The sequence below is a fragment of the Musa acuminata genome, chromosome BXJ3-4 (assembly GCF_036884655.1).
Source record: "Musa acuminata AAA Group cultivar baxijiao chromosome BXJ3-4, Cavendish_Baxijiao_AAA, whole genome shotgun sequence".
NCBI lineage: Eukaryota > Viridiplantae > Streptophyta > Magnoliopsida > Zingiberales > Musaceae > Musa > Musa acuminata.
Window position 1 is genome coordinate 36,250,431 of NC_088352.1, and position 10,557 is coordinate 36,260,987.

The 10,557-nt window shown below is 37.9% G+C and overlaps 1 protein-coding gene and 1 long non-coding RNA gene across 5 annotated transcripts; both read right to left on the minus strand.

Moving 5' to 3' along the window:
* Nucleotides 1–248: 248 nt before the first annotated feature.
* Nucleotides 249–3,517, minus strand: LOC135636112 (uncharacterized). 2 transcript variants are annotated; one of them, XR_010495816.1, is made up of 3 exons: nt 3,156–3,517; nt 2,545–2,697; nt 249–2,466 (listed from the first exon to the last, which is right to left on the minus strand). It is a non-coding gene; the product is annotated as an uncharacterized LOC135636112 (long non-coding RNA). The 2 variants fall into 2 exon arrangements; XR_010495817.1 differs by having other exon boundaries at nt 2,545–2,719.
* A 434-nt stretch (nt 3,518–3,951) lies between these two features.
* Nucleotides 3,952–10,033, minus strand: LOC103993557 (probable alpha-amylase 2). 3 transcript variants are annotated; one of them, XM_009413857.3, is made up of 14 exons: nt 9,879–10,033; nt 9,536–9,731; nt 8,864–8,954; nt 8,696–8,735; nt 8,170–8,207; nt 6,946–7,072; nt 6,642–6,868; nt 6,176–6,321; nt 5,967–6,085; nt 5,222–5,310; nt 4,995–5,117; nt 4,803–4,838; nt 4,380–4,478; nt 3,952–4,308 (listed from the first exon to the last, which is right to left on the minus strand). In XM_009413857.3, the coding sequence occupies exons 3-14, from the start codon at nt 8,879–8,881 to the stop codon at nt 4,117–4,119; spliced, it is 1,254 nt and encodes a 417-aa protein (XP_009412132.2). In that variant the 5' UTR covers nt 8,882–8,954; nt 9,536–9,731; nt 9,879–10,033; the 3' UTR covers nt 3,952–4,116. The 3 variants fall into 3 exon arrangements, with proteins under 3 accessions (XP_009412132.2, XP_065001822.1, XP_009411975.2); XM_065145750.1 differs by having other exon boundaries at nt 9,829–9,983; XM_009413700.3 differs by lacking the exon at nt 9,879–10,033 and having other exon boundaries at nt 9,536–9,799.
* Nucleotides 10,034–10,557: the final 524 nt, after the last annotated feature.

Sequence of the window (10,557 nt, forward strand, 5' to 3'; positions counted from 1 at the left end):
TAGAAAGCCACATCCAAGAAATCCTTCTACATGATCTGTCGTCGGGGGAAGTAATATGATGAACAAAAAAGAACACTTTTGTCATCAAGAAGGTTAACATATAATATTTTTCAGCAATATCTTATTTCCATCCATAATTCGGCCTTCAATTAACATCAGATTAGCAATCTGGGCATATCATGAAAATTAGCACAAGAATGCCAGTTAAAAGCAAGCAACATTAAAGGAAAGGAAGCAAACAAACACAAGCGAAGGATAAGGATTCCATACTTCTTATTGAAATCAGTATCAGAAAGTAAAGAAAAAGGAAAATGGTCTACGTAATTTCAACAGGTAATAATAACGTATGATAACAGCCAAGAAGAAAAGAACTCAAGATAACAAAAGAATCGTAGGAGGTGACACCACGAAGCCCATATAATACATAAGTCGTACAAGTGCTGCATATGTCCAATCAAAAGAACAAACAAAAAAGGAGCTGCATGTTTTACCATTCTTTCGTATTCTCATCATATAAGTGCGTGCCCTGTTTTTTCTATTTTATGAGAGAATGAATCCCCGGGCTACTTGCAATCTATAAGCTTCACATGGGTTTCACAAAGAGAAGCCAACAGAGATCTGTTGGCAGGATGCCCACCTCCATCAATAAGCTTCTCCATGTTCACGAGAGATGGATGAGTTGGAGATGGACAGAATGCCAATAACCTCTGCAAGCAACCCTTTGATAAACCCACATGACAACAACTGCAGAATAAATGAGATACAAGTGCCTCCAAACTTATGATCCTTCTGAACAAACGAGGGAGATATTCTGTGTTCCATATAAGAGAGAGAGTGGGTGAGGAAAAGAGAGGACTACTGAGGGTGAGTTTGAGGGTGAGGCAGGGATTGTCCATGAGAGACAAAGTGGAGAAGTAAGGTTTCAATCGTGTCCCACAATTCTTTCATCTCAAATCATCCTATCTAAAAGGAAAGTGTTTAAGCACAAACCTTTCCGGCCTTACTACAAATCTGTCTTCTTCCCTCGGTTGTAGCGCCAACTCTCGCTCGCTTAAACAGGAACAAAGGCCATGTCTTGTTCTTCAACATTTTCTGTGGTGTCACGTAGGTTCAATGACCACTTGGAGGAATTAGAGTAGATTAAAGAACACTTGTTACAACCACTTGAATGACAATGTAAGTGCAGGTGTGGCCTCTGCCCCTTAGGCCCAGTCTCAGCTGCTAATTAGCGGACAGATTAATTTTGTCAGAGAGCTGTAACTACAAATAAAATGTGGTCTGTGCAACAGGCACAAACCCAGGACCAGCAAAAGTTCTACTGGAAGAGCTAGTGTAGTCTGTGCCATGGAGAAAGACTTAAAGCAAAGACTTCTGAGTATATGGACAATTGATATTTAATGCATAGCACAAGTATTAACGATGACCACTCGCATTCCATCCTCTGATCTATCTTTCAACGAAGTCAATTTCTTTGTCAGAATTAAAGAACTCGCTGTGATGCTCTTACCCTCTTTTTGAGCTTCGATATTAAAAGCTTATCTTGGTAGGCAAAAAGGCAACTTTTTCTCTCTACATGATGATCGTTCACGGCCCTAGAAGGTTTCTTCCTTTCTCCCTCTTTCAATTTTCAGCTCCCACAACCTAATTTTCTTTACCTTTTCTCATCAAGAAGCTTATAAACGAGATACATTAATCTATACCTACCTAGCTATTAAAATTAAAATGTATACCCCACTTTCTTTTACCATGGGAACAAGGGAAAAGGGAAGCAGAAGATGTTGGAAGAACTGCACCAAGCAGCAGAATTCCTCCCTTATTTGTCTTATGATTTACCATCATTGATGATGTCCACAACCCCACCCACCCTACCATTATGTTTCCTCTGTTCCACACCCATGCCATGGGTTTTATTTGCATCAATTCTACCTCACCAACCAATTGATCCATTATTACACGCCACTTTGTCCAACATCATTAAAATAAGAAATCGGACAAAGTACAGCATTCCTGAACCCACTCTCGAAAAAGTTTATCCCTTTTCCTTGATTTAACCTCATAAGTAGTTCAAATAAAATTTAGAAGAGAGCATTGTGCATGAGTTATAGCCAAGTCTACGTAATATCTCAGCCCCCAAGTACGTATCAAATGGAAAAGTCTAGACTACCGGTGGATATAATTTGATACAGAATTTAGTCTAGAGAGAGAAAGATGTAAAGAGAAAATGCAAGAGAAGTATAAGGTGATACCGTAACTCCCAGCAGATGTTCGTATAAATGAGGCCTAAACTCTCGTAAACTACAGGCGTCTCGAAAATGGCGACATAAGGCAGCAAATCTCATGATGGGTATCCACGGCCACCGTAAGCACGTCTGGTTGATCTCCCACGAGATCTGAAGTCTCACGCCCCTTTCTTCGACAAAAGAAAAGGTTGCATCTCTTTTGGACGAGACATGCGGTGGCCTTTAACTGCAATGCTTCCACGTGGTCAGAATGTACCAACACTCAGATCTGACAACAAAACAAATGAAGAAGAGGGATTTTTACTGCAGAACGGTCTTTGAAACAGACTTCTCTTTCAGTAAACCCTGATCAAAATCGTTAAGAACACGGTCTTTGATCGGTTCTTAGTCCCGAGGTACGACGTTTCTGGTCAACTTGTTGACCCAATCCAGTTAAAATTTAACCGACCAAAGCTTCCTGATAAAATAAAAGAAGGCCTCTTCGAGGCGATCAAAGTCATCAATATAACATAATATTGTTGATGATTCTTGTATACATGTAAAGAAGAGGTATTTATGGATTAGAAAACATGACCTCCATGGCAAGCTAAACAGACACCCTAAATTATAGTGTAAAGAATGAGGAAACGGAGTTCTTGACACTTGGGCGGCGCAACAGGCGGAACAAGCAAAATCCCGAGTCAACCGAACAAGAAGAGCGTTGACGATACCCCACAATAAGAACAGCAATTACATTCTCGCAGGACAGAAGAACATAAGAAACAACTAGAAATAAAGAATCTAGCCTGGAATCACCGAAAATAAAGGAATGAGAGTCCGGAAAGATTGGGGTTTCGAAGCAGATAGCGAACGCGAAGGGGCAAGAAAGGGAGCCCAATCGGAATAGAGGCGATGAAGAGGAGCGAGAGAAGGTACCACTGTGCCGCTAGCCACCAGCCGCCGATGATCAAGGCGATCTACAGAGGATGAAGCGGTGTTGTTGGGATTAGGGGGGTAACGAACGCGTTCTTGGAGCAATTAATTATGACCGCGGGTATCTACTCCGTTAATTTAAGAGATGCGACGACCAATATAGCTGCCTTAAAGCAGCAACGCCGACCGTCCGATGCTGCTTATGTATGACGGGCGATGCGTCGATCCCTGCGGTGAACTCACTCCATCATGATTGATTAAGATGATTTAGTACACATAATTTTTACTAACTTGCAAATATAACTAATACGGCAACGCATTTAAATTAAGTGTAATCTGTTTGGAAATGCTAGGAATGCGCCGCCATTGACCATAGAGCGCATCCAACACCGAGATGGGTGAGCCTTGATTCATCACTAAAAATCAGGTCCCGTGTTGGGTATCGAGAGATTGGTGCCATCCCTGGAACCTTTCAAGGAGTGACTCACCCCATTTTGCACTTGAGGCTGGTATCAGTTTTGTGACAGCGTCATCACCATCAGAAAATAAAGGCTGATTCAACCTTGCCATATGGCTTTTTAAAAATATATATATAGTGAGGCCACCACCTGCGAAAATTTTAAATCTATAGGACAAGATCGACCCACCAATCAACAATTTTTTTTTAAGGGTAAATGACAAATACAAAGTTCAAGCCTATGATCTTAAGAGAGTATATCAAAATCTTTACCAATTAATCTAACCATTATCTTCAAAAATATATCAGAACCCTCAACCTTCTATAAATTAGTCTAGTATATCACTACAAAGCAAAAATTTAATATGTAAATCATTAGTAAATTGCTCATGATTATTTAGAAGACAGAAAGCAAGACGACTTCAGTCAACAGAAGATACAACCGAACAAAAATGATTTATTTCTTTATCCCACATAATGTCATTATATATATATATAATGACAATACTATTTGTGCCAAACTGCGTATCTGTTTCCACTAGCAGCAAGTGTCCATTCCCGACCACTCGGACACCAAGACCCATCTCCAATCTTCATGCAGACTTTGTCGTCAATTTTTGCGGCATAGAGATCGGAGCGAGCCTCCAAAATCTTGATATTGGAACGACTGTGGATATCTTGGTGGCAACGAATGTCCATCTGCACATTATTAAGATTTAAGAAAAATGACCTAGAAAGATGATTCAACAAGAATAAACAGGTGAGCATACCAATTTCACGATTTGATTGTGGTAAGAGTTACCCCAATCGTAAAAGTGATCGTAGAATACGGTTGGTATTCCTGGATGAGTGAGTATATAAACATATCCCTATAAAACAATTTAGGAATTAAAAATTTGTTACAGTTCAAAAACATAAAAGACAAATAATGACGAAGCTTGCGGCCCTACAGAAACATCTTTACCTAGAATGGCTTTAAGTACTGTTACAAACTTACCTCTATTTTTTTTATTCAAAATATTTTTTTTGATAGAATCATTATCGACCATAATTTTTATGTATTTTACTATGCATATACAAAAAAACCTAAGATTCAAAGATTTGCACAACAATGTTTAGAACATAGGAGTTAGTTTTCAAAAAAAAAATCGCTACTCTGCCATAAATGGTATGGTGTAAAATCAAAGACATACCTCAATAACATGATCAGATGGGAAAGGCCAATGACCCTGAAAAATTATATCCCACAATTTAATAGATACTTAAAATTGATAGATATAATAGAAATAAATTTGATCTGAAATAAATTCAAGCATACTTTAATCTGAAATAAATTTGATGGTACATTAGGAAGCAATTCATCCAACTGATGAAAATTGATATACCTGAGTTGAGCCAGTGTCATGGTTCTCAATAAATGTGACTGCTCGTGAAGGCCACCACCCAATCACACCAGGTGGCTTCCCTTGAGAATCACGCAATCGCCATAGTTGTCCCTTAACTGCTTCCTGTATTTAATCGAACAAATCTTAGTGGCTTTCATAATACTGCTGCCAAGCCAAAGGATAGATTTGTTATAACATGAGAAAATAAAACTTTTTACAGAAAGCACCTGTAGGATGCCCTTTGTCGTGAAATCAAATGCAGCAGAGACCTGTCCGGTTTTGTCAATCCAGTTAATAATCCTTTGCCTGTGACTGTCTGTACATTTAACAAGGTAAATTGTATAATATTCAATAAGCATTGATGTTCTATAGAAAACAACCGGACTTTTTGGCACGCCTACCATCTAAATGGAGGTTGTACTATTCTAGAGATGTAAACATTAGTTTAAGTTACACATGGAAAAGATTACTGTTAGTTTAAGTGATATGATGAATTATTAGTTTAACAAAGCTTATTCAGTTTCCTGAAGTTCCAGAGCAAGACATTATTTACAAAAATATTTATTTTTTATGTAGTGGCCATGGTTTTCATTCATATTGGCAACTACTTTGAAGCACAACAGCTCCCAATAGTAACTATGTCATGCCAACCATAGGAGTCCAATCTGAAGTTATTTTCCACATTAAGAGCAAGATATCAGAATTCTAGGTGTCTCAAAATACTGATTTCCCTAAACTAGCACTACAAGTTAGGCGCAATTAACAGAAGCCAAGTCCTAACTATTCTGAAAACAAACATAATAGAACAGACCACACAGCACAAGAACTACTTTTAGATTGTTTTCTTATACATATTACCAAAAAAATCATAAAACATCAGATCACCATATAATTGAAGGAAGCACATTAACATATAAGGTAAGAATTTACTCATGTGACATTAAAATGAAATGTATTTTTGAAGGATAATACCTTGATTGTAGTCCAAGCGAGAATCAGGGGCAGAATAATTACAGCTATCCCAATATTCTCCCACAGAAAATACAGGTTTTGACTCTTCAACATATTCTTTTACAAATTTTGGGTCATATCTATGAAGTTCACAAGAGCATATTACTTTAGGAAACATGCAAAAGAGAAGTCTCAGCAGAGTTCACAATAACTTCAAAGACGACACTCACCCTTTTGCAAAATCAAAACGAAAATCCTGGAAACCAATATCTTTGCGAAGCCACTTTAACCAACCAATTATGTCTTTTCGTACAAAAGCTTGGCTATGATCAATGTTGGGAACTCCATGAAAGTTTTCACCATAGCTTCGCGAACCCTAGAGGCAACGCAGTTAAAAGAAGAAGAAATTGGAAACGATGGTTTTAATATGACCCTTTTTGCATGCTACACAAGTTGATACATTCAAGTACTATCAGTAAGAAGATACATAGAAGAATATATTGTCATACTGGCAGTTCAAGTCCTTCACCACAAATAATAATAATTATGAGAAGCATTAAAAGCACCAAGCCATTGCTAACATATTTGTTGAATTTACATATTTGTTAAAACCACCGACTCCAGTTGAATTAACTTGGCTAACATATTTGAACTATTAATATACAAACTTCATATACTATCAAGATGTAACCTTACCAGGCCACCAGAGCATGATGTGACAGCACGTTCATCCCAGGGCATGAGAATTCCATCATAGCGGTTGTATGCTCCCCCACGTCCACGGGTAGTTCCAACTCGATGGTTAATAACTATATCGGCCATTGCTCTGACTTTGTGTTGATGCATTTTTTTAAGTAAACTTATTAATCCATTGTGGGAGCCATATGAAGAGTCAAGGCAATACAAGTTTTGTGGCAAATACCCTGTAAAAATGAGGGGGAGAAATTTCATAAGCATAAGCTGAAAATACAAATGAAGAAATATCCATTGATTTACTAACCTTCTTTAGATAATGAATTGGTTGCTGGAGGCAGCCAAGCTGATGTGAAACCAGATTTAGCAATATCACCAACTTTCCTCTCTAAATTATGCCACCAATCATGTTTGTGTGACTCCCAATTGAAAGCCTGCAAAAACAGATGTTTGTTAAGCATAAACATTAACAGTTCAGCATGAGTTTTAAAATAACAAGAACAATTGCAATGGCATGCATCTGCAAGAATGGTTAGATGCGGCATAGACCCTCAAATGACTTAAGCACTTTTGAGGAAAGAATAAAATTTGATAAAAGAGTTAACTAAGATACAATACAAAACAACCTGTTATAAAGTTACAGTGACAAATGTGATGTGCTATAGCTTAACTATGAGTCACAATTATAAATTTTCCTTGGAAATGTATGTGATGATACATGTAAAGTGTATACAGTTATACCAGCAAACTCAATGTCTTGTAGTTGGAACTTTAGTTATTACTAAAAGTTTTGATATCCTCATTATGATTTAGTTTTTCCTATTGAGTTACTATTGAACTTGATCAACAAAGAGACAGGCTAACCTATCAATTCTCTTCCTATCGAGTTACTATTGAACTTTATCAGCAAGGAGACAGGCTAACCTATCAATTCTTGCACTATCTAAATCGCATGGTAGTTTTAGATGGATTAGGTGTCAGATTAGTGAAGATTGCTATAAGCAAAAATGAATAAAAGAAGTTTCATAGAGACAAATTTAAGATGCCAGATAAAGATTATCTGGTGAACAAGAGCCTAACCAAAGTGGTTAAAACATTTTCTGGAACTGACCACCTGAGATTCATGATGCTATTAATTGTTACTATTCAAGGATATCCAGGATGATCATCATGCTGTTTCCCTTCAGCTCGAAGATCCGGGGTGGTACAATAAAAATATTCATTCTATCATAATTTTTTCCTCCATGCCCATCAAATAAAAGAAGTACCACTGCTTGTGTCTTACATAAATGTCCTTTAGAAGAATTGAAAATGAATTCTGTCAAAAACGATTTATTTTTCATTTGTTGTGTTTTATTTGGTATTATATCAAGTAATTTAAATTAGTCATTCCAATTCCCCCATTCTTAAATGGGTGCATGAACAATTAACTAAAATTCTTTACATAAATTTCCTTAGGGATTCTCACACTTCATGGTATTAATGTAGACATTATGGAAATGAAAAAAGAACAAAAAAATAAATCTATCACCTGAAGGAGGATCTCTCTTCCATTTTGTATTGCTCCACCTGAACAATAGAATATAAATTAGGAGGTACTGGATTTAGTAACAAACATAAACCGAAACAGTAGTCTATTGCTACATCATTTTGAGGCCATAATATATATATATATATATATATATATATATATATATATATATATATATGCAATCACTTATGCAATTTGTATGAAAATACATTAGAAATATGTCCTTTCCAAGATATTGTAAATAACAACACATAACAGGAATATCTGAAGTAATTTTATTTAAGATGATTCGTCATTTATTTCTTATGTCGTTAGTGTTACATTTACATTTATTCCAGAAAAGGTTACGATACAAGAGATAGACGTATGAGCTTTTTTGGAGTATCATACAGTCTTTCAGAAAATGTCTAACTTTTAAATAACTTTAACAGATTTAACAATAAAAGATCCTTTATTATTTACCAAAATTGAAAGAGAATAATATAGCAGTCACAAAAGGTGATAGAATATTAGAAAGTTTCCTTACCGTTGGAACATTCTTTTCCCTGACGTGTGTCATCAACCGCCTGCAAATCCCACATAAGTCACAAATGCAAACGATAACGGAACATGACCAGACGATTGATTGCAAAGGGACCACAAACTAAGGAAAGACTCAAAGGTAAGTGCAAAAGAGATGAAGGTCAGTGCATACCGTGCGAACGTAACCCATAACTGATAACTAGATGATTATCAGATAACTGTGACCTCTGATTCAGCTAAGCAGATGCAGAGAGGTTCTATCCCTGCAGTGACAGCCATTTATAAATGTAATGCATTGAGCTCAGAATAAAACTTCAACAGTGAAATGATTGGAAAAAGAAGAATAGTAATTAGAAGAAAAATATCAAAAATTGCAACAAAAATCAACATATTCCTATAGCATTTAAGTTTTCCTAAAACATCTTCCAGAACTCTGCTTTACAACATTAAGTAATTTGCAATATGAAATAGCAAATATCACAGCCAGATATTTCAAATAATAGGTATGACGATCCTAGCACGGAAAACCTTACTTTTACCAGATACAATTATGGTTAGAATAAGCTAATTTAAACCTTGAAAAGCCCATGTAAACAATCCTCGAATTTGAGGCACTCTTTCCAGTATTGTGGGCTAAAAGAGTGCATGTCGTTTCTCAATACCAAGCAATGAGTCTCACGGGTTTTAGCTAAACGTTTCCAAGCAATCGCCTCCACGACCATATAATGCACTTACAGCTAACTGAAGATGCAAAAGATTTAGCCAACGAAAAGACAAAACAAGGAACTTCTTTTTGGTGCAACGACTCAATCATCATCTCAAAGACGCTTGAGGCGAAACAAACCTAAGAACAATTCAAGTCAAGGGCTCGCTGTGTGCCGTCTTTGTGATCTCTCCCTCGCCTAGTCTCGAGCGTTTTATAGGCGTCAAGGACGACGAATTCGAGCTCAGGAATCATTGTCCGTGACAGCAGAAAACGATTTTAATGCGTGAAATGGATCCGATTCCGGGATCTCTCTTTTCTTTTTCCTCTCGCTCGGCTGTGAACCATCAAGAAAGAAGGGCCAATGAGTTCGAATATGATGAAAAGAAAAAAAAGCGAGAGAGAGAGAGAGGTGATGTCGAGGAGCGTCGTACGCGATCGTTTCTCCCCTTTCTATTTCCCTAAAACCATTACATAAACAAACCTCCCACGTCTCTTTCCGTCTTCGTCCTCGGAGAACTTTATCGGGTTCCCTGTACGCCCGGTAGGCGTTTGTTTTTGTGCGCCCCTCGCGCTCTGATCGTCTTTCCCTTCGCTTCTCGGCACCAACGGCTGGGAATCGAGCATCGAGTGCGTCAGAATCTTGCCCCACGCGCGGGGTCGACAAAGTGAAGGTGGAAGAGTAAGAGGCGTGCACGCGCAGATGGCTGGCGACACGGTTCGTGTCGCCGTCTGCTTTGTGCCCCAACCTCTCTCCGGCCTTTTCTTCACAACGATAACATAAGAAATTGTCGACCCATCACCACTTCGAGGACCGGCCCAGACAGCATCCACTCTTCGCGAGCTCTTCTTTGGTCAGAAAAGCGGGATCCACATCGATCCAAACCGGATGTTACATATGGCCCCTAATCACCGCGTAGCTTTTGTGTCGTATGGTTCATAAACGGCTGCCGCATTTGAACAGCTCAATCTCGGCTATGCGTGATCAAATCATTCACCCGCTGACAGCTTACATGCACCGTCGCGACGGCATCGATTCCATTGTACTCCTTTTCAAAGCACGTCGGCAATCCCGTCGGCAATTCCATTGTACTACTATTTATTATTATTATTATTATTATTATGCTATATAATCAATTAAAGATTCATGTTGACATATGGTA

Coding starts and splice junctions, on each gene's coding strand:
- LOC103993557 (XM_009413857.3), bottom strand. Junction 8,208..8,695: donor GGGAAAAGAATGTTCCAACG/GTAAGGAAACTT, acceptor TCTATTGTTCAG/GTGGAGCAATACAAAATGGA. Junction 5,118..5,221: donor CGACAAAGGGCATCCTACAG/GTGCTTTCTGTA, acceptor GATTAAATACAG/GAAGCAGTTAAGGGACAACT.